We start from the raw sequence: 25,044 nt of genomic DNA, 5'->3' as shown, positions 1-25,044 counted from the left end.
GGCGGTCACATGATCCGAAAAGGTCCCAATCGCAAGGGGAGATTGGGACCTTTCCGTGAGTCACAGACATATGTAATGGGAGAGCGCAGGGCGAGCGCTCTCAGCACATATGTATTTTCTAATGGCACGCAAATATGGGGTTGCTCAGCGTCAAGGCCTAGATGCTGAGAAACCGCATATTTGTGTGCGCTCAGGTTAAAACAAGCCTTCATTCACCCATGTAGCTATAGGCATTATGGAGAACAATATCTTCAGAGTTCACAACAGAAGTACTGATTTCTAAGCATTTTCCCAATTACTTTCTATCACAGCAGAATATTGGTAACCCAACAGCCCTGTAAACAACCAGCATATATTTCTAAGCTGTTTGAAACAAACTGAAACCCGTCTGTAGGGTCTGTTCACACCATGCCATTATGGTGCTACGACATGCTTTACCTGAATAACCATGAGAGTGCATGAAGTGTGTTGATGTGATGTGGTTCCATTTTTTTGAATGACTTCACAACACACCTTTTTGATGGACGTGAGTCTCATTGCAACCCACAGTCAGTATGTTTTGGTGGACAGTCAAAAATAGGGCATGCACCCTTTGTTGGCGGCACACTACACTAAAAAGCAAGTTAGCTCGCCATGCAATGCATAGTGTGTACAACAAAGTCTTTACTGTAATCTCTAAGGATCTCTGAGAATTAATTACTTCACAGTATATGCAGATAGAGAGGTCAGCAAATGCTTGTTTAAAACTATTACTGCTTAATAACAATATGTTTACAACTAAATGTCCATAGTCCAGTGTGATTTGGAGGAGCCTGGAACCACCAGCCAGCTGTGTGTGGTAAAAGTAGTCAATATTCCTCCAAAGCAGGTAAAACAAAATTGCTTCCTTCAACATAAACAAAGACAAACAGTCAATTCATTGGTGGCTCAAAAGGAAAGATATGGCTCACCGCCTTGTTCCACACAGGGTTTAACCACTTGCCTACCAGGCACTTTTACCCCCTTCGTGCCCAGGCCAATTTTCACCTTTCAGTGCTGTCGCACTTTGAATGACAATGGTGCGGTCATGCAACACTGTACCCATATGAAATTTGTATCATTTTTTCACACAAATAGAGCTTTGTTTTGGTGGTATTTTTATTCACCACTGGGTGTTTTATTTTTTGCACTATAAACAAAAAAAGAGCAAAAGATAAAAAAAAACTGTTTTTCTTTGTTTCTATAATAAAATTTTGCAAACAGGTAATTTTTATCTTTTACTGATGTGCGTTGATGAGGCTGCACTGATAGGCATCAATGGGCAGCATTGCTGGGCACTGATGGGTGCAACTACTGGGCAGAACTGATGGGTAGCACTGCTGGGGGGCACTGATGGGTGGCACTGTTGGGTGGCACTGGTGGGTGGCACTGTGGGCGGCACTGCAGGGCACTGATCATCAAGGCTGATCTGCTCTGTGACAGCTGCCAGTTATCGGCAGTACTTTCCTCACGTTGTGAGGAAATAGCTGCCGATAACCGGCAAATGTATTTACTCCATTATCTGCTGTGTCATTGAACACAGCTGATCACGTGGTAAAAGGCCGCTGTGATTGGCCTTTTACCTCATCACGTATTCAGCTGTGTCCGTAGGACACAGTGATCATGGAGATTACCAGGTGTGCACTGCTGGGGGCTCACGGGATGTCATATGACACCCTCCCAGAACTGGATAACCGTGCTGTAGACGTCATTAGGCTATAGTGCAGTTAGCAAGTGGTTAAAGTCCCTGCCTACCTCAGGGGTCCTAAATAGAAGGTCTCTACAACTCAGCCATGTGTCAGTTACAAACATCACAGACAGCTCACTGTCCTCACAAAGCTATGTTCTGCGCCACTCACCACCTCACATACACTTGCTGACTGCTTCCTGCTCCTTTTCAGTCCACTCCTGGAGGCGAGTTTACTCTTTCCCACCCAAAATCTCTCTGACCCTTCAAATCCTGGGTCCTGTACCAGAACTTAATAATCAGTTTTCCCCTTTACCCAGCATAGGTGAGAACCCCTCATTACTCCAAAACTGTACTCTTGTCATCCCTCTCTCTCAAACTGTGGTGATCTATACCTATGCTCCAGGACCCATCCCTGGTGTTCTGTGCACTAGGTGCACTTTAAAGAGAAGGCATATACTTTTGAGGACAGTGAGGTGCAGATTTTGGAAAGTGAGGACAACTGACTTGTAAAAGGTGTGAAAGAGGTGATCAAGGTCAAACTGGAACAGCTATCTTTCAATAGGGGTGGGGGCCTTTGACATTATTTGTCACCCATATATGTTGTCACTTTTACATCTATACCATACCAATTTGATAGCTCACACCTTCTGCCATGTAACTTAAACAATTGACATCTGTTCAAGTTTTCCTGGCACTATGGGTTTGGATTATGTAATCAGAGCATGGTGATCACCCATTATGTTCTTGGACTATCAACGTCTGCCTTGTATTCTATGGTGGAGGTCTTAAGTCCCACTACATTGGGCCTTACTCTTGTGGGACTGGAGTGGGGTTACTTGTGTGGCTATAAATGCTGTGATAGGTTCCTTGCACTCATCAAAGCTGAAGAAGCTCCTTGGATAAGCCAGAAAATGTCTGCAAAATTACAGAATAAGTCCAGGCTAATGGACTTGACATTAAGCTTGACATCTGTTCTCTCCTTTCGCTGGATCACCCCAGAACCCCTTACCCTGCATTGGTGAGAACCCCTGAGTACTCCAAAACTGTACTCTTCGTGTCCCCCTTAAAGGGACCACAACCCAAACAGTGGCAATATATACCTGTGTTCCAGAACCTATCCCTAGCATCCTGTACACTAGGCACAGGTAAACTTTAAAGAGAAGAGATATTCTTTAGAGGACAGTAAGGTGCACATTTTGGAAAAAAAAGGACAACTGGTTCATAAAAAGCATGAAACAGGTGATTTAGGTCAAACTGGAACCAACCAAGAGGCTATAAATGCTGGGGTAGGTTCCTCACACTCAACAAAGCTGAAGAAACACCTTTGATAAGCAGCAAAATATTTGCAACATTGCAGAGCAAGTCTAGCTGAATATGTCTAACTACTACTAGCTATTAATCTTGTCATTTGTTCTTTATGCTTAGATAGTTCACTACAGAAAGGCAAATTTCATCTCCTCTGTAATGACAGTCATAATAAAGATGGTTAAACTCCTGGTAAATTTTATCATTCCTAACTATGTTTTTTTGTATATGTCATACAGCCACAATGGACAGGAGCTATAAAGACACACAGCTACCTGCATTGGTTGTTTGGTTCTGTGTATCCCCCAGTGCTGTCTGCACATTAAGGATTCATAGCTGTTAAGCTGCCAGCTGCTTCCTTACTCTAAATCATGAAATGCAGCCAGATCCAGTCCTGCTGGAGCTGCACAAATTTAATAATCCTGAAAATTGATTAAGTATCTCAGCTGTGGCAGGATGTCTTGAGTGGGTGTAGGGACACTGTGAGGTCAGGGAGAAGTTCTGGAAATCCTATTTTTAAAAAAAGTAGAGAACAAAAAGTAAATATTATAGATGTCGCAGTGTCACATTATGGCTTCATCTGTGTGCTGAACGCATTATAGGATAATAAGACTCCACCCTCAACTAGTGCCTTTGGGTGGAGGCAATGGAAGTAGTCTGCATTGTGAAATTGGGCTTTTATTTGCAGTAAATGATTGGCTCGGTGTGCAATCACTGCATATTTGAATGACAGGTTGTTCATTCTAGCAGATTAAATGCCACTTATTTTGGGGTTTCCTGGTCCTAAATGGGAATTCAGTTCTCTAATACAATAATCATGTTTAGAATGTGTTTAATATTTATTTGCTAGACCCAACCCTCTCTATTATGTTTGGCCCTTGGGGACAGTAAATCATTGATCGTATTGGTTATTTTAATATAAAAAATGTGCCAAAATTTATACAACCCCCCCCATAAAGTAAATACCTATATTTGCTATAAGTGTTCAAAATATATAAAAAAAGTCCAAAAAAAAAATATATAAATCCAAAAATTATGAAAAATATAATTCCAAAAATTATGAAAAAAATATAAAATATACAAATGAAAATGAAAGTCCTTCCAATCCTTTCTCACGATGATAAAACCTCAAAAAAAGGAGATATCACATAGTGTATTATCTTTTTGATACAACAAAATATTCGTGTCAACACTCTAGTGATTATCCAAATAGGAATATAATTTTTCCTTTTGGTAATTAGTGTAAAAGGTGAATCAAGTGAACAAACATAAATTCAAAAAATAGTGCAAAACACTGTGTATTGTGAATCACTTTACAGTGTTCCAAAATAAATCCACACCGTGCCACTTCTATTATAGTAAGGAATGCATACCCTTACCAACACTCCTCAATAAACCTGCTTTCAATATTTTATATGGATGGGACCCTCCTGTAGTACTTCCCCAGATTTCACTGCATACAAGGCACTATATGGGCAGGATACTCCATGTCTCCATATCATAGGCACCATATAAGTAAAACATATGAGGGACAAATAGTGTAATACCGCCAAAGTAATATCCACAAAGACACTTTATTCTAGCTGCTCACATTGTTAATAATTCAAAATCGCTTTTAAATACCATTGTAGCGCCAAGCTACCATCCAGGAAACCTCCAGGGACCAACACACAGTCTTTTTCCCTTTTCCAAAATGGCCACCGGTCATTTGGTTATTTGTCCATTGCTTCTTATAGGGGACCCAGCATGCTCACTCCCTTTCCTTCCCTTACTCTACCTAATACACACATTCCCCACATTCTAAACATGCTGCAAATTAGAGTATATACTGGATAGCAATAGTAATATTATTGAACACTACCTCAATCAGAGAAGATACATATTTAAATTCAATAAAGTGATATTCAATATGTATTTTTTAATTTTATTTTACTTATATTATTTTTTCGCACAATTTATTATGATTCAGAAATTATTTTTCTTTATGTACCGTACATATTGAATATCACTTTATTGAATTTAAATATGTATCTTCTCTGATTGTGGTAGCGTTCAATAATATTACTATTGCTATCCATTATATACTCTAGTTATTATTATGCATATATAAGTATACCAAAGGGCGCGGCACCACTTACCAATTTTTATACTAAATTATTATTATTATTATACAGTATTTATAAAGCGCCAATAGTTTGCTCAGCGCTGTAGATTACAGAGGGGGACATGTGACAGAACAATACCAATACAATGCAAAACACACAACTAATGAGGATGTGAATAGGTGCCAGTGAACAATTTAGTGAATTATCCCAGTGGCTCACAAGTAATTGTATAAAATGCTGCAAATTAGGTTTCTAAATGTAATATTCCTTATTTACATTTGCTAACCTTTCCCCTTCCATCCATCTGTATGTCCAAGAGTCAGGGACTTTCCTACTGAAGTCAGTAGGATTTGGACTAACATATGAAAGTAGGCAGAGATATGTGACAATTCTGCATGTACGCTGACATAGAAATGCGGTCTACACATTAAGCGACTCTTAGGGTCCCATTTATAATACAGAGTGGATATCGCCATCCAATCGCCATTTAACTGCAAGTCACATGTGTATAGCTGGTGAAGCTCCAAGGAGCAAAGTGAGTTCTGTGATATTAGAAATGCTGGTTATGGGACTTTGTCAGGTCACATGACAAGTGTATATGGAGTGTCAGTGAGTGCTATGGGTGTATAGAAAGGTATAAGCTGCTGGCACTAAAGGACCGCCCTTGGTATCCTCACTAGTGAATGAAATAATGTCATATGACAAGGCTCACTTTTTGGGTTTTTATTTTTACTGCGCTCTGCTAGCTTCAGAATACCAAAGTACACAGCCCATCTGTAAAGCACTTTTTTCTGTAAATGTGCTGTGACTGTTTTTAATTTTGCCATGCCGATAATTTTCAAATGAGCCCCTACGTTTCAGGTTAGCATTTGTCTTGCGGAGTTTGCTGTTCCTTTAAACTAAATCTCTATAAGTGCCAGTATTATTTTTTTTTTAATGCTTCTGATTTTTTTTCCTGCTATGTACTGTAAGTCCATGTGCTCCCTGGTTCACGCCTTCAACCTGAACCTGAACAGATAGAATGGGAGGGTTGTAGGGACACTAACACAAAATTATAGGAAAATACACTGTAGACCTACAGTACTAAAAATCACTGTTACAAGCCTGGGGAATCTGGCTGCACTTTATTTAACCACAAGCCTACAGGGCACTTATACCCCCTTCCTGCCCAGGCCAATTTCCAGCTTTCAGTGCTGTCGCACTCTGAGTGACAATTGCGTGGTCATGCAACACTGTACCAATATGGATTTTTTATCATTTTTATAATTTTTTTTGTGACAGAGCTTTATTTTGGTGGTATTTAATCACCTCGGGGTTTTTTATTTTTTCTTAAACAAACCAAAAACCACTGAAAATTTGGAAAAAAAAAACGTTTTTTCTTAGTTTTTGTTATAAAATTTTGTAAATAAGTGATTTTTCTCCTTCACTGATGTGCGCTAATGAGGCTGCAGTGATGGGCACTGATAGGCTGCACTGATGGACACTGATAGGTGGCACTGATGAGGAGGCACTGATAGGTAGCACTGATGGGCATTGACAGGCATCACTGATGGGCACTGAAAGGCTGCACTGATACATGGCACTGATATATGGCACTGATAGGCGGCACTGACTGGCACTGTTAGGCGGCACTGACTGGCACTGATAGGTGGAACTGACAGGCACTGATAGGCGGAACTGACAGGCACTGATAGGCGGAACTGATGCGCACTGATAAGCGGCACTGACTGGCACTGATAGGTGGCACTGGCTGGCACTGATAGGTGGCACTGATTGGCAGCACTGATAGGTGGCACTGATTGGCATTGATAGGTAGCACTGACTAGCACTGATGGGTGACACTGAAAGACAGCTCAGATGGGCACTGATATGTGGCATTGATGTGCACTGGTGGGCACTGATATGTGGCATTGATGTGGCACTGATGGGCACTTGCACGAGGCACTGATGAGCACTGACACAAGGTACTGATGGACACTGACAGGTGGCACTGCTGGGGCTACACTGATCATCAGGGCACACTGATCATCAGTGCCCTGATGATCAGTGTACATTTCCCCTCCACGGAAAGCCGATTACCGGCTCTCCTTTCCTCTGTCAGCATGACAGCTCGAGAGGAGAGAAATGCCAATAACCGGCATTTCCCTGTTTACATGTGATCAGCTGTGATTGGACACAGCTGATCACATGACCGAGCAGACATCTTCGGCTCTTTCCGTGATCCGCTGTGTCCGAGGGACACAGCGCACCGCCGATCGCCACGCTGTGCGCTCCCTGAGCCGTGCATGCGTGGTGAGAATGGGAGGACGTCATATGACGTCCTCCCAGAACGAGAGAACCACCTTGCGTCTGTCATATTACTATATGGTGGGCGGGAGGTGGTTAAAGACAAACTCATATTGCACTAAGTTCAACGGATATTCTGACTTTACTACTGCTTCAATGTTTTCTTGACAGTTTAAGTCCTCATGCACGTGATGAGGAGCTGAAAGTATGCCCAACATGATATTCTGGAGCTGCAGATGATGTATACAGCCTGCCATATGAATGAAGGCTATATGGGTCATACTCTTGTAAACCCTGATGCTTCTGCACATCAGCATTTATCCAAGCATTTCCTGAACTCAGAGGTTTGCAGAGAAGCATGGCCTCATGCAGCCACTCACTTGTATGGCAAGTTGTAAGCAGCACCTGTAGCTCTCTGGTCATGGGAAAACATCCAGAATTTTACCATGGGCAGATTTTCGACTTCTTAGGCTGCCTTCACCCTTGTGAATTCCATGAACACAGGCAAAATTGCATGTTTTTGCGCAAAACACAGATATGCATTGCCTTTTTGCAGATGTGTGGCAGTGCGATTGTTAATGGCACCACCGTGCACCTGCAAACGTGCACATTTTCACACACCAAAATGATTGGTGCTCCATATATTTTGGTGCACTGCAATTCACTAAGCTAAGTAAAATTCACATGGTCTATGCCTTTAGCAAATCAACCCCTAAGTCACACAAAGTATAAACCTACAGCACCTTGTACCACTAGCCCCTCCCTCCTAGATTGTAAGCTCCAAGGAGCAGGGCCCTCAAATCCCTCCTGTATTGAACTGTATTGTTACTGTATTGTCTCCCACTATAGTGTAAAGTGCTGAGCAAACTGTTGGTGCTATATAAATCCTGTATTATAATAATAATAATGTTGAGTGGATATATTCCCCTCAGACATTGATCAGGGTGGACTCCACAGTCAGTGACACATAATACCCATAATATAGCAAATGGGTCCCTTTTCAGACTTGCAACAACAGCATCTAGCATCAGGAAGTCTTCCAGCACCAGCTCCTGGACAGCTCTGAGATGTCTTGTGGCCAAAAGAAGCTGATGCTGGAAGAAGTGAAGGTGTGCCACAATAAAACCATGTTCTTTAGGAACACCCACCTTCACCAACCAATGAGGCACCATGGCAAACCTTGGAGTCTAATTTGTTTCCAATCTGCTGTTCACATTTGCATAGCCGCCACACATATATACCGAAACTTGTGGAATATGATTATTTCCTATGATTGTCAACTCTATCTAGTAGCCATAATGCAGTATTTTTCTGATTTAGGTATTACAGGAAAATACCACAATATGGTCACTAGAGCAGACTATCATAGGAAATAAAAATGACATACTTTACGATCAATATTTGTGATGCCTGTGTAAAATGCTTGAGGCATTTGCACAACAAATTTACTATAAATGGACTCTAGCTGACCATACATTACTCACATACCCACATTTGAGGTGCATGGGGAAATCCTCCCCGCTCTGTCATTGTATTCTGAGAGCATTACTCCCCCGCCATCAGAATACACTGAATAATGTTGCATGTGCAGATCACGTGGAAATTTTCCAGCAAGACTATTCATGAAAATTTGATTGATAGATCGACTACTCATGAATGGGAACAGCCATACATAAATCAAAATTCAGATGGTTCCTGCTGATCCAGCTGAATTTTGATCCATGGATGGCCAGTTTAAGTGTGTGGTATACTTTCTTTAACTATTATTTAATGAATCTACAAAAACCCCAGCTCAATACAACTGTGCCCCTATGCAGCCCTGCTCAGGCCCAAAAGCATAACGTACATACAGGAATCATTGAGGCATACATACAGATCTACATGTGTGATTCAGCCAAACTATGTAAAACAAATATTAGCAAGTAAAAAAGGACAGTAGAGCATGCCAACAAATGTCCTCAAATGACATCAACTAAAAAGGTTTCAAAGCTGTGAAGTTGACGTTGCAGGAGTTCTTATTTCTTTCGAAAAAGCTCCGCTACACAGAAATGCTTTCCTTTATGTTGATGATTGTAAACACTCTAGAGTCTAGACCTTGTTGGATAATCCCAGATAACGTGCTGTTGCTTATTTTACAGTACCTGAAAGCTTTTAGCATTAATACTTCTCTGGCTGTCGGAGGCTCTCAGTTTGGTGTCCAGGACTTTCATTAAGGACTCAGTGTTGCGCACATACTGCAGATCTCGAAATGTTCGTAGGTCAAGAACCTCCATGGACTGGGAGATATTCTGTACCTGTAATAGATACAAACAGTCAGATCCTTTATACATATGTTTCCTGGGAAAAAAACTATGGCACTTTGACCGTTTTTTAAATTTTCTCGACTGGTTTCTACCTTGAAGATTATCTATCTATCTATCTATCTATCTGTAATGGAACTGGACCCAGACCGCACTTGGGTATTTCCGTTAGACTCCAGCTTCCCTGTCCGAACACAGATCCCTGGACACCACCGCTGATCATGCAGGAAATAGACAGCACCAGACTCTTCTTAAGACAGGAAGTAAACTGCTTTACTTTAACACAAACACAAGATATATACACAGAGTGGGGAAATACAACCAGGAACAGCAAACACATCACAGGTCATCCCATCAGGGGGGAAGGACTGCCAGAAACACCCCCCACCAAACCAAGACACGTAATAGAACAAAGGGATACACAAAGTGGCAGTAGACAATAGGGGAACACATGCATCCCATAATAGTTTGCTAGAACAATGGGATGCAGCCTCATGGCAGAGAACAATGAACAACCCCCACACCAATATTAAAACATGTCACCCTGTCCCCTAACAGGCACAGGGTGACTTAAACATAAGAGGAATTTGGGAAGATGATACAGGGGTCCTCCCACCCCCAAACGTCACTCCCGTCACACTATCTATCTATCTATCTATCTATCTCTTAGACTTGTTCATTTGGTCAGGATTTGTTTTTCGGATGAAAATTTCATTTTTAGAGATTCAGATGTATCCAAAACTAATGTCAAAGAATTTGAAAAAAAGTTATAATAAAATTAACAAATGCATTTGTTTCATGCATTTCATTCGGATGACATCACATGTTGCGATAGTAGTTAGGGTCCATGGGGAAATTAATATAATTTTTAGATTTGTTCAATAATTTGGATTCTGATAACAAATGGATCAGAATTTCGTTATATTCGTTAATTCGGATGCACATAACGCCAGTTGATATTGTCCAATCAGCTCATGCCATTTTTCCTGGTGGGTTGAACTAGCGCCTGAAAATATTGAATCCTTCCTATTTGATAATATATAAAATATATGGCAATCTTCTGGAAAAACTGGAAAATGTTTTGAATCCACCCGGACCAACGAATATACAAAACGAATACCAAAGATATGAAACAAATTCCAAAAAGTAATCAATTCTACTTAACGAATATGACTAAATGAAATTCTTCAATGAATGAATGCAGTTCCCAGAACACTGCCACCCTGCTGAAGGCCCACGCTTCACATGCCAACTTTCTGGATGGTCTCATCTACATTGTGACCACTTTCTAGCTGGACCCTCCTAGGCCCACTTTCTGGACAGTCTGATCACTAATTACATAAGAACACCCATGATCCTCTCAGCAAATACCTTTTTCTGAGTTACTTTGCATGCTTAATTAATTCATATAAGAGTGATGCTGTGATCTTGGGAAACAACATAATTGGACAGAGGACAGAGATGTGGGATTGTCCCAGCAAATCTGAGATAATAGGCATCTATTATCTATCTATCTATCTATCTATCTATCTATCTATCTATCTATCTATCAATCTCTCTATCTATCTATTATCCGTAAAGTTATCATTCAGCTCTTTCTGTATACAAGTTCTAAAAAAAAGTCAATCCATCCATCTATATATGTACATTCAGATATACTGTGTAACAAGCTTCATTCTATATACAAAAGTCTTTCTCTTGACCCAAGGTCCCAGCGCTTTATACCATACATAGTGTATTTTACAAGATTTGTACATTACGAATACTTTAAAATCATTCTCTGCTGCCCAGCAGCTCATTCTATGTACTATACAATCTGCTGGCTCTCACTCTATTCATTAGTGATTATTATTTATTGTATTATTTACATGGCAAGCCTGGTGAACTTTTCAATAGTAAATTCTGCCAATAGCTTCAATATAGAAAAAAAATAATAATGCACATATGAGTATGTTTACTGAGTGCTGAGTACTGAGTGCAAGTGACATGTCATGATGGCTTTGACAATAATGGCAAAAGACAATGTCAATAATGTTTTTATTTGAAAGAATATTCTGCTAAAAAGTAGTAAGAATTCCAAAACTGGTCCTATGCAAAAAAAAAAAAAAACATGCCGCATAGCAATTTAAAATTTACTATAACAACTTTTCTTCACTTGCACAGGCTTTACATAAATGTGACCCCTAAGGATATTACAATATTATACCAATTTAAAGTTCCAAACTCTCTTTCTGTAGCTGGGAGATAATGGGTTAGTTCTATTTCCCATATCATTTTCTAATTAAATGAACCTCCGTTTAATTAAATAAGCAATGTTTTTACTTGATATTAATTGTTTAATTAAGCTGCGGTTAATTTAGGTGGTAAATATCTAGGGAAACATAGGGCAAATCATTATATCCCAAGTGAGACTGAAACAATTGCTGACTATGCAGACATGTTTAGATCTGTATTTGTAGAGCTGGGAGTGTTAAGGTGCATTGTGGTTTATCTGTAAACACATTCCTCACTATGGCAATTTATCTTAGGGCTATACCATGTCCATTCTCATGTATTCTTATTTTATTATAAGACATATCCTAGTTTTCAGTGTACGTGTACCACCCGGTCACCATATATTTATGAACTTGCCTGACATCCTATTCTAAAGACATAGGCATTGATATTAAGTTGCCCGACCTCCTTGCAGCCATAACAGCCTCCACTCTTCTAGGAAAGCTTTTTTGGAAGCTTCTGGAGTGTGTCTGTGGGTAGCTGTTTCTATTCAGCCACAAATAACGTGTGAGGTCAGGTACTGATTTTGGACATAAAGACTTTGGTTTGAATTTTCAATTCAAACCAAAGGTGTTAAATAGGGTTGAGGTCAATGGCATTCAGTTTCCTTCACACCATACTCATCAAGCCATTTTTAAGGGGCCATTTTTATGGAGCTGGCCTTGTGCACAGGTATACAGTCATGCTAGAACAGGAAAGGCCCTACCCCATATGGTGGCCACAGGAGGTCCGCAGTACTACAGTGTAGGACCATCCAAACCTGTGCTGAGAGAAACATAGAGGCTAGCATTGCTGACCTCTTTATCTGAAAATGCTTGCTCCCAGTGGCTTTACGTTTTTAAGCCACTGAAAGACAGCCTTTTTTTCTTTATATCAAGAGTCCTGATTTCACATACAATGTGATATGTCAGAATGCTAAGATTTTGGGGTTGATGTAGTAAAGACAAATTTACTGTTCACTTTGCAAGGGAAGTTACACATTGCAGGGAAATTTGCCGCAGAGCTTAGTGAATGAGGTGAATCTTTGGCAACTTCCACCATCCAATCAAATGCAAACAAAAAATTATTTCTTTTAATTTTTCTTGCATGTGATTGGGCATTTCTGCACATTCACTAAACTCTGGGGCAAATTCCTTTGCAAAGTACAACTTCATTTGCATAATATTTTTACCTTTTGTAAATCAACCCCATTATCTTGGAGCTCGGGTATATTATATTAAAGCTCAGAGATATTATTTTGGAGTTCATTTTTTAGTTGGGCCATGTGCTCTCTCATGAAGCCAAAGTAGATCAGGCCAAACAAGTTCAGGCAAACCAGCTGATCTGCACTTCACCTGGACTAGTTGGGTCAAAAGAGGCTTCCCAAATTCACTACAGTCCCGACAAAGTTGCTGTTGCACTAAAAAAAAAAAAAAGCAGGAGTTCCTGCCCCCAAGTTGGTTCACACTTTTAACAATGCAGAGGGTTATGGGTCAAAAGAATCCTACTCCTTGTGATGTCACTGAACCTAAGAAATTGCAGGAGAAAGGTGCATATGATTACTTGGAAGACAGGCTTCCTCTGTAGCAGGGATCTCAAAACTTTCTAAGCAAGGGGCCAGTTTACTGTCCTTCAGGCTTTAGAGGGTAGCAGACTGTGGTCAGTGGAAGTAAACAATACCCCATCAATGGTTTTAGTGGGAGGAATAGTGCCCCATCAATGGTGTCAGTTGGACAAATTGGTGTCAGTTAGAGAAATAGGGTCCCAAGGGCCAGATAAAGAAAAGCAAATGGTCGCATTCGGCCCCCAGGTTACAGGTTGGAAATCACTGCTCAATAAGGTACTTGACCTTTAGTGAACTAGTCAGTGGCCCTTTGAATGACTTTTCACTAATATGTCAAATATTTGCCCAGCAAATGTAATCCACTGCATTGAATCATTGAATAGCTGGAAAAACAGATTGTCCCTTCCCCTTTCATTGCTGCTCTTCTGTGAGTTTGATCATGGTGAATATCAAAATTTTTTATTGTCCAAAATATGCAGAATTTGAAGGCACTGAATCTGTAGGTGTTACTGGAATGTTTAAATGTTTAAAGTGTGTCAAGTTTAGGGATACAGAAGTTGACCAGTTATTGGTTTGGTACAGGGCCAGTTGGAAAATAGGCCTACATAGTCAATCCATAGTGATGTTCTGATGAGTTTTTAGAAACAAAGAAAAAACATTTTGCTGTGCTATGTATACATAAATGGCAGCTTGAATGTTTATTAGCGATCATCTGCCATACTATAGATTTTTCTATATAAGGCTTCAGTGTTTTGGCTGTAGATATGTATTTAAATTTGGATGTATTGAATGTATGGATGTATATTTGCTACCCAAAATTTTTACTATGCATACATGGTGCCATTCGGTCTGTTTTCTGCTTGATCTACAGATTAAAAAGTTAAATCTCTTCTCTCTGAAAGTCTGAGAAGCATGAATAGTAGGCATTTGCTAGCAGTGGTGACACAGCAATTAAGTATGGCTCTTAAACATACCTTGGGGATAACCTAGATCAGGTTTCCAGATAAATTAATTGCACTTCTGAATGTTCTTGATTTTCCTTGTATGGCTCTTTTGTCTCTAGTAAATGCACATTTATCTGAAATTATTAGTTATATTAACAATGCACTGGCAATGTTACTACCATAAAAGCTTCTAAGGTTACATTAGAGCAGGCGGTAGGTTGTTCTGTTCAAATGTTCCGTAAGTGGAGCTCTTCTGTGAAGCCTTGGGACTTCATGGTTTGACCTTACATACAGCCAAAATAATTAAGTATCCCATTTGAATTTATTCAATGTCAGATTACTAACTTGACTAAACAAGTCATTTTGGATTCATATAGCCCCAAAATACCTTATATACAGATTATATATAGATGCATACATAATTATCCTTATTGTAACCATTTTGAATACTTCAAGTTCAAAGGTAACCACCAAGTGTATCAGGGAAAGTTGTTAAGGAGTGCTGATGTAGTGGTAAACAAATAAGTGGATAGCTACTGACTAGGCAGATTTGTGACATAGGTTTTCCATATTTAATACAGTTATCACGGCAATGCAGTATTTTTGTGAATGGATGAAGAAATAGAGATATATAATGCATGCATTTGTAATGCACAATGGTTGAACTGGATGGACTTTTGTCTTTTTTCAGCCACACTAACTAAGCATGTAAAATAACTCAGGCTGTTTTGGAACCGGTGCTAATGTAGTCACCAGATTTCATTTTTACTTGACCACAAAGGCCTTTGGGTCCAAAAAACTGCTTCTTGGCAAGAACGTTTATTTCCAGCGTGTAGCTATTCAAAAAGAGCACTGCCTACCCCAGCCTTTCTCAACATTTTTACTCCAGAGGAACCCTTGAAATAATTTTCAGATCTTGGGGTACCCCCAATAAAACCAATTCATCAGAAGTCAGTGAAAAGAATGTCCCCTTTCATAGTGGTTGTCAGAATGCCTCCCTTACAGATTGCTTAAAAGATCATTGGTTTCATGCAGTTTGGTCTGCCAAGTGACTTTGCTCCTGGAACTTTGCAGGCACAACCAGATGGGAGGTCAATCAGCCACAGCTTATGGAACCACTAGCAACCTCTGGAGGAACCCTAGTTGAGACTGGTTGATTTACCCTATCCCAACTGATACTATAGGTTGATTTACTAAAAGCTATGCACGATAGCCAATCAGCTTCTAATTTCAGCTTATTGAATTAAAGTGTTACTAAACCCAGGACCCTGCATTCACTATATCTGGTCTTCCACAGTACACAGAACATGTAAATGCAATTATTTTAATAAATATAAACTACTGCTAAATACCTTTTCTCATCAGCAGTTAGAGCAGTCTTGTGACTTCTATCAGTCTCTGACTGAGCACTGGTTAAAACTTGTAGGAGGAGTTCTCATGTTATGAGGCTACATAACCCCTGACCCTCTGTCTGTACAGTGCTGATTGGCCCTGTGCTGATCACATGCACCCTCCCAAAAAAAATAAAAACTCTCTAGCAATATACACCACACTGAGCATGTGCAGAGTACCTCCTAGGGTTCTGTACTATCAGCAGATGGATTGGGCACTGTGGAAGAATGGGAGGATCAGAGAAGAAAGGATCAAATAGCCTTTTTACACAATGCAGAGGATTAACCCCTTAGGTTCCACAGTGAGTATAACAAGCATACTTTACTGCATAAACAGACTGATTTTAATGCTGTGGGTTTAATAACATTTTAAGCTTTGACAAAAAAAACTGGAAGCTGGTTGGTTTCAGTGCAGAGCTGCACCAGATTTTGTACTTTCCAGTTTTTGTAAATCAACCCCTATGTCTGCTGCAAAAGCCTTTTTTATCTCAACGTGAACGGACAATCAAATTTCAGCTTCACTACATCTCTTCTTTAAGCAGTTATCTTCCACAAATATGACTAGTATTGTAAAATGCACATTGGCCATCATTATATCCACATCAAACATGGGCAATTGTATTTCTACTTTAGGAAGACAGAGCTATGTCTGGCTGTAAAAAAGAGTAATGTGCTTCCAATTTAAGAAACAAAAGAAAAAAAAACATTTTAAAGCAATTATTATAGCCACTGTGCGCACGGAAAATTTTACAATTTACTGCACAGCCAACACTGGCTTCTGTCAGTGACCCCCATGCTGTGTCTCCTTTACTCAGAAAGGCAGACTTATTGTCTGATCCAGCTATTATTTTATATGTGATTTGCCTAAAATATGTGAGCCGTTTAGACATTTATTAAATCTCCTCCATTATCTGAAACATAGTCTACATTAAAGCAGAACTCTACTTTGGATTTTTATTTACTTATCTTTTCTGCAGAAGCTGTCCTGACTCAACTTCTTTTTTTAACTGTGCATTACAGCTCCATGTTCTGCATGCAGGGTCTTTGTGTACTCCTCTCTGGCAATAGCTTTGTGGGAACATCCAACTGAATAATATTGTTTAACGTAACCCCCCCACACTCTCACACACACACACACACGCAGTTCCAGTACTACAGTGGTGATGTAATTTAATGTAATAATGAATTACAATAGAGCATGCATACCATAATATCTAAAACATAGATGCGCATACTCAAATACAATAGCAAACAATTGTGGTTACAATATATTTTTGGTATTCACAATCCTTTCTATTGAATAAACAAAATAATAAAAATTGATAGTTTGGGAAATGGAACATAGGAATCTCCCAGAGTAAAATCGTAGGAAAGATTTGTTCTGTCAATGGCATAGGCCAAACACAGCAAGAAGGTATCTTTGAAATGTATTATGAAATGTTTTTAATACAAAGGTTATGGGGGTATTTTGCTAAATTTTTTTTTGTAAGAATGGTTTAAATATCTAAAGAACACTTTTACCTATTTACCCATGTAGTGCTACCCCCACAGGGGCCACTGATTTTAACTGGTTCTTCCCAAAACAGTACAGAGGCCACCAGCCACCCAAACAACAGTCCATTCACGTCAGCTCCAATAAACAGTCTGGGCATGTCTTTTTGTGATTTATTACTTGTAGAACTTGTAACAGGAAAGAGGTTAGGACATAGGATACTCCAAAATGGTTATTACTTAGCAGGGGCGGACTGAAAACTCATGGAGCCCCCGGGCAATAGGGGATCATGGGGCCCCTGTGTCCGTCCCCAAACTCAAAAAAGCCTATGAAAAAGGTACCAGGGGCATCTCATGGGGCCCCCTACTGACCCCGGGCCCTCGGGCAGTGCCCGAGTTTCCAAATGGTCAGTCTGCCCCTGTTACTTAGCAAATAGAGGACAGTCTTCTCCATAAGCAACTATGAATGTTGGACAGTTTAAGGCTTCACAGCTGGGGACCAAATCTCTTTACCATCTGGTTACCCTGAACCACTGCATAGCTATTGGTACCCAGAGCAATTTGAGAAACCATGCACAGTACATGAGGGCACTCTTCTCTAAGCTTACAGTCCAGGACTCTGTTGAGGATGGGGAGTGGCCAGTATCTGAAACCCTATGAGAGCTGTCTCAATCCCAAAGAAACATAGTCACCAGGAATCAATTCCGGTCATTACCTGCTGCCACCTTCTAGCTTCCTCTGGACATGATCTAGTGAGTGAGATGGTCCTTCTCTAGACCAGATCCCATTGCTGAAGTCCTGCATTCAGTTCCAGATCACTTCCAGGTCCCAGGTTTTCCACCGCTGCGACCTCACAGAACAGCAACACAGTCCACAGGCTGCCTCATGGCAATAGCCTCCTAAGTCTTGGAACCCTCCTCCCTGGGAAAGATCCTCTCTCCAGGACTCCAGACGTTTTATCAGCTTTCCAGCCACCATCTGGGCACTCCTCCCCAGGAATTGGCTAGGCCCTGATCAATATTCTGCCTGGTTATTTAAATTATCCCACCCTAAGCTCCAGAAACTTCTTCTAGAGGTGGGGGAAGGAATCAAACTCTCAGGTTGCTAGCTAAATTCAGTTTTTGGCTCTTTCACAGGCTAACTAGGCGGTATTACACCTGGGTAGAGGGGAGAAATACATTTCAGATGGCCCCACAGGGGAAAGTAAGCAGGTACCCTTTGCATTCTCATTTCATCATATCGCACAAGGTGGGATAAAAGGGCTGGAACGTCTTGAGCAGTAGTCTAGTTTCCAGAAGGTGAAGTCATTCACCTAGCATATAAACTGGACTCAATGTGGCAGAAGACCCAACCCATTGTGACCTTCCAGCCCTGGTAATACCAGCCATTGTTTCTGGTGTTCTGAACTTAAACTGTTTAGAGAAAGAACTCATGAAAAAATAGTTAAAAAGCTGCTAAAAAAATGACAGTTAAAAAGCTTGCAGTTTGTCAAACAAGAATATGGTGGGTCAGAATGAGGCAGCAGAGAATTTGTGATTACTTTCTCATCTCTAGAAAAAAAAGAACAAAGGAATCTATTGACAACTTACACAAAAAATATATACCGCCATACTTTTTTTTAGGTGCATTGATTACCAGGCTGCTAGGATTTGCCTAGTCTCGGACATAATAGAGATTTTTTTTTATTTCACTGAATCTCTTTGTTTGTGAAGACACAAGTTTTATACAAAGAGATATAGGTTATAAGCGCACCCTTGTTCTCTAGCTTTGGAACAAACTAACCAGTAGACTCAAAATTCTTTTTGAAGTCAGTCTTTTCTGCTATCCTGAAGATCTGATATTTGTCATCTGCAACATCTGTAGATAGGGAACTGCACCCACACAAAAGTCTCCAGCAGACAGTAAACAGTCTCTGGCCTCTCTGTGTCACAAAAGGAGAAAACAAAGCATCCTCTGCTTTATAGCCCATGCCCTTCCATGGGGTCTGGCTAATGGGAATTCATTAAACCCACATTAAATAAATCTGTTAGCAAGGCTTAATTAGCAGAATTACAGATGTCAACCTGGCAATTATAACTGTCTGAAAACATTTCCATCCCGCCATGATAAACATGCAGCACTGTATAATTATACCAAGTATTTCTATACCCTGGTAATGAATCAGTAGTACTGTATAATAATGTAGTGTAAATCAGTTTTTAGGCAATAAAAACATCATCCGCTACAGTTATAATGAGTACCTGCCAGGGGAATGTAGGATGGTGAGTTTAAACAGATTTGTGGCCAAATGTTGTTTTACATGGTCACACTGAGCATATGAAAGGATCAGCCATAGCATTGTGACCACCGACCTAATATTAAGTAGGTCCCTTTTTTGCCACCTAAGCAGCCCTGACCAGTCAAGGCATAGACTCTACTAGACTTCTGAAGGTATGCTATGGTATGTGGCACAAAGCTGTCAGTGGAAGATCCTTTAAACCTATGACAGCTTGCCTTCTTCCCACAGTGCATCCTGAGGCTACACCTACTCCAGGTAATACACACACAAATAATGAATCATTAGACAAGACCACCTTCTTCCATTACTCCATGGTCCAATTCTAATGGTCACAAGCCCATTGTAGATGCTTTTGGCTTTGGAGACAAGTGAGCTTGGGCATCTTGAGCGGTTTGTGGTTACATGGCTCCATACCCAATAAACTGCGATTCACTGTGTGTTCTGACATTTTTCTATCTGAACCAGAATTAACATTTTCTGAAATATCAGTTACAGTAGCACTCCTATTCAATCGGACTACATAGTCTAGTCTTCACTCCCCATGTGTCTTGGCTGCCCATGACCCTGTCGCTGGTTCACCAGTTTCTCTTCTTTGGATAACGTTTGGTAGGTCCTGACCACTGAAGACTGGGAACATCACACAAGAGCTGTAGTTTTGGAGTTGCTCTACAGAGTCCTCATGTTGCTACTATCAGTAAATAGATAAATAGAAAGGTATATTATATTTACGTGGTTTAAATTTCTTTTTTAACATTTCAGTTGCTTCCTGGTTTTTGGCCTAGATCAAAATTAGGTCATACATCCTAGGAGTCTTCGTTGGCATTCTCAGCTAAATACACCCTCCTGAGTGCATTCCTGAGCAAAAGGCTGATGGATTCCAGGAAATAAATGAATCATCCACCCTTACTCAAGACGGTAACAGCTAGATAGGTTAGGATGGTATTTTTTGGGCTCCTTGCACACTGGCTTAAAAAACACCAGTGCTCTTGGCAGAAAAAAAATGCAAATTTCGAGTGTTTTTTGTACTAGAGTTTAGGAGTGTTTTTAGCAGTGTTTGGAGGCATTTTATCTGTCAAAAAAACCCTTAGAGTACCTAATGTGCATGGACACATAGGATAACATGAGTTGCTTCTACAGGCAAAACACTAAACTCCTCTAGGAGCAGCGTTTTTTTAAGTGTGCATGGAGCCTTAAAGTGATTTCTCGACAAAATAAAACATGGAGACACGGATAGATGGTTGAGTTTGATTTGAAAAATAAAAATGACTTAAATAGTTAAGTTCTTCTTCAAAGGTTGGTTCACATCTGAGTTGCAGAGGTTGCAGTCCACGATCCTGTGTGATTCCTATGCAATTCAGTGTAGTGCGATTTTCAGGCTATTCACTTGAATGGTCTGAAGTCACACTGGGCCGCACTAAAAGTAGTGCATGCACTACTTATCAAAAACGCACTGCGCTGGATTGCATGGTACTGTGGTACCATGCAATCTAGTTCAGGCAAATGCACTGTGTTCGCGATCTGTGTTTGGGGTGTCGTTAGTATTATTTTGACACTCACAGCAGATCGCACACCCATCGCGTTTTAAAGGTGGCATGTATTTTCCCCGCACCATTTCCAGTGTAAATGAGCCCTACAGATGTAAAGTCTTTCTGTTCTTGCACAGAAATTAAAAAAAAAATTTCTATTAACAAATAGAAAGTGATTACAGGATAAATAATATAATACAGAATATAAAAAAACAATGTAAGAAATGAACTTATAGAAGAAAAGTTTGTTGTATGTTCTCTTATCAGTGTGTATACATATGTGTGTCTGACTGTACAGAAATGTGTGCATGGGACCAGTAGTGCTACCCAGTACTAGTACAGAACATTTGTCATTTAAATCTCTTTGTTCAGCCTAATTAAGCAGCTTCGGGACCTTGAGTGTTCAGGCGTTTAGACGAATGTTCAAACATTTATTATACATTCATTATAAGTATTACTTCCACTATTATACATAACAGCTCCCTGCTGCCACTGGTTGTTAAGGCCACTGGTGGGTCCAGCCACCACTGAGCCCTTAACAACCAGTGACATCACCAGCCTCATTCACTTACATGACCGAAAATCCCCATCTGTGTAAACAAAAAAAACTGTACGGAGGAAGTAAGGCAAGATTCAATTTCTGAATAGTCTCACGTGTTCCCTGAAATGTCCCTCCAAAGGTAGGTTGTGAGTAGAATACACCTTGTACTGTGGGTATGAGGATTGTGATGCCATGGGGTTTATTTACTAAACCTGGTTGACTCAGAATATTGTCCACTTCTGCATAAAAACCAATCAGCTTCCAGGTTTTATTGCTAAAGCTTAACTGAACATGCTGAGGTTAGAAGCTGATTGGCTACCATGCACAGGTGCCCAAGATTCTGAGTCAACCAGGTTTAGTAAATAAACCCCCATGTGTCAAGCATGATAATTATGTAATGCCAAGTTTTGGATGGAATGAGCCAATACGATGTTCTGGGCAGAGGAACTAACAGCATATTTCAGGCACAGTCACTATAATGGGTGGCATCTGCACATACTTTAGTGACATGTTCTGGGCACGGTGGCACGGTGGTATTCTGGGCAGAATGGCTTGGAAGAAATGTTGTCATTTTTCAGGCACAATGAATGACTGTGAAGTTGCATTTTTATATAGAAAACAAAAGACCTGAGCACAATCGCAAAACAATTTCTGGCTAATCTGCTTTCACAGTTAAAGTCAGGCTCGGAATGGCCATAGGGCACACCAAGCATTTGCCCAGTGGGCCGCCAGGCCGCAAGTCCTAGGACCCGGACCAGGGCTGTCTTTAATGCAAGGTGATGGTACGCTGTGAATGTGGTAAGACTGCAAGGGCTGGAGTGGTGAGCGGTGAGGTCGGAGGTGCTGGATCAGTGAGCTTTGGGGTTTGAGCGGTGAACGGTGAGGCCTGGAGGTGCTGGAGTGGTGAGGCAGGAGGTGCTGGAGCAGTGAAGCTGAAGATGCTGGAGTAGTAAGGCTGGAGGTGCTGGAGCGGTGAGCGGCGGGGCCAGTACAGTGAAACAGTGAGGCCAAATTGGACAGAAGCAGGAGAAGAGCAGGGATTGTTTGCAGCAGATGTTCGATGAACATCATGGCTGTGAATGCTGGAGGAGAGGAGATTGTGGTTGGAGGGGAGGGGAGATCAAAGCTGCAGGATTGCAGCAGAAGCCTGGTGGACATTTCATTGGCATAGAGGAGGTGGTGAAGGCAGCACCTCAACAGGTGAGCAGCAGACAGCTGTAATGGTTGCACTGGTGCAGAGGAAGTAGTGACCAGGCCTAGACTGGCTAATGTAGGGGTCCCCAACCACCAAGACACAGACTGTCGATGACTGGCAACACAGTGGGAGGTAAGTGGTGACCGAGGTCCAGACGGGGTTAACACAAACCGAGGTGGCCGCTCACCTCCGGAGAAGCTGGAGATCTGCAGAGAATAGGAGTCTTTTTATATTAACAAGCAGATAATCACCCACTTGTTAATATGATCTGGATCTGCAGCTCCTCCAGCCCCCTGCCCTGCTGATAGGATGAAATCTTCCACAGGATGGGAGACCATGGAGAGGATACACAGGCTGAATCCTGCCTCTGCCCTGTTGAAGATAGTACTGTGCAGGGGAGGCAGGGAGGAAAAGGAGGCGCTGTGATTAAAGAGAAAAGGGGGGCATGACTGCAAGGAGCACTGTAATGGGTGGGCTGTGGTGTCTAGGGGCACTGTAATGTAAGGGGCACTGTGATATAAAGGGGGCTGCACTGTAAAAGGGAACTGTAATCATTGCAGTGCCCCTTTACAGTGCAGTCTCCTTTATATTACAGTGCCCCTTTACATTATAGTGTGGAAGGACGACTCCATGAGTATCCCATCACCAACCGCCCCCCGTGAACATCCCATACCCCACCCCAGTCCCTAGAAAAATTGGCTGCTCATTCTGAAATGCACCAACCTATTTTTTGCCCCAGTCTGGGCCTGGTTAAAGTGTAAATTCACCTTCAGCAACATTTACCAAAAATACCCATATGCAATTCCATATCCCCTGGATAGAACATACAGTACCAGCATACATACTGGCACCTTGTTCCCCTTCCATCCTGTCATTTGCAGGACATGTTGGACCCTACAATTCTGCTGCCCCTAGTGGCCACTCTGGGCCATGCAAACTACATGCATACCCAGGGCGCTCTCATTCTCAAGCTGAACTCAGGCAGAAGCGTAGGCAGGTGCAGTTTATCCCACATTCTGTAGGTAGCACTGTGTTGCTGTGTGCTGTGCAGATGGAGTGGAGGCTGAGAGGAACAGGCTCTGCAGACTCCGGAAGTGACACCAGGGTTGCAGTAGTCCCCTGGACACTGAAACACTGTGTTACTTTGGGTAGCCATTTTTAGTATGGGCAGTGTTAATAAATATCAGTGCCCTGCTGTATTTGACATGCATTTGCGAATAGCTAGAGTTGGGAGAGGAACCACGTTTGACAGGGACACTGAAAAAGCCTTAGGGAAAGGTTCCTGTTGGAGAAGAAAGATATTAGGGGCACCTTTGTATGCTCTGCTATCCTCTAGTCTCCAAAATTACTTCTTAGAAGCTCTACAGCTCCTTTATGTGCCGCTGTGGCTCTCACCCTGCCAATCAGCCACTCCCTGGCCATGCCAGTGTGATATCTTTTGATGCTGATGATATACCATTCTACTACTATAATTACTGTGACTTCTATCAGCATTGCTACACCTGCACTGTCGGTGTTACTGTGTTTGCTACCACATGAGTATCTGGACTATTACTTCAAGTGTTCTGCCGCAGTTGCTACAGCCACATGACTAGTGCTAGAGTTTGCCGATTGTTGTTCACCTTGTTATCTGTTCTTCAACTTATCAAAATAATACCTGTTCAACCTTTTCCTTGGGTACCAACGTGGGTTCGGGAACAGTAGAAAAAAAAACTAACAATGTATGGCTAGCTTTAGGCACTTTACCTATGAAGCACCCTCCTACTTAGGTGCTAGGATTAGGTACATTTAGTTCTGAGTCCATGGTAATCAGTGTGGCTGTCTGTAATTGTTGACTGCAGGTTTGATTGCTTCTCGCGCAAACTAGAACTTTCTGGGTAGTTCTGGAACATAAATGGTGAAGCAAGGCAAATGGGTAGCATGAATATGCATAATATTTGAGCCAATCCCTGTGAGAGACTACACATATGGTTGCTGGGAAAGTGTATAAATATTCTGAGACCTGGAACAAAAGTGTCTCGCACCTGAGGAGGGGATCATGGCCTAAGTGGGACTGTTCTGCCCCCTGGGCAAGCCTGCAGTGGGTTTGCTGTTCATCACAGTCCCAGCAGGTCTGGCGGGAATGGGGGGGGGGGGGGGTGATGTTACTGAAGGTTG

General features: G+C 41.3%; 1 protein-coding gene across 2 annotated transcripts in view; it reads right to left on the bottom strand.

The window, feature by feature from the left end:
• The window catches only part of OLFM2 (olfactomedin 2), a 459,233-nt gene that overhangs the window by 119,694 nt on the left and 314,495 nt on the right, over nucleotides 1-25,044 (bottom strand). For both annotated transcript variants that reach the window (XM_089651883.1, XM_089651884.1), the window contains exon 3: nucleotides 9,546-9,698. In XM_089651883.1, the coding sequence (XP_089508009.1) occupies nucleotides 9,546-9,698 (153 nt within the window). The remainder of the gene's footprint in view (nucleotides 1-9,545; nucleotides 9,699-25,044) is intronic.

Source organism: Staurois parvus, unplaced genomic scaffold, assembly GCF_062004578.1.
Source record: "Staurois parvus isolate SC_StPar_1 unplaced genomic scaffold, SC_StPar_1.0 ptg000666l, whole genome shotgun sequence".
NCBI lineage: Eukaryota > Metazoa > Chordata > Amphibia > Anura > Ranidae > Staurois > Staurois parvus.
The sequence above is the reverse complement of the archived record's forward strand: the minus strand, read 5'-3'. Positions and strand labels throughout refer to the sequence as shown.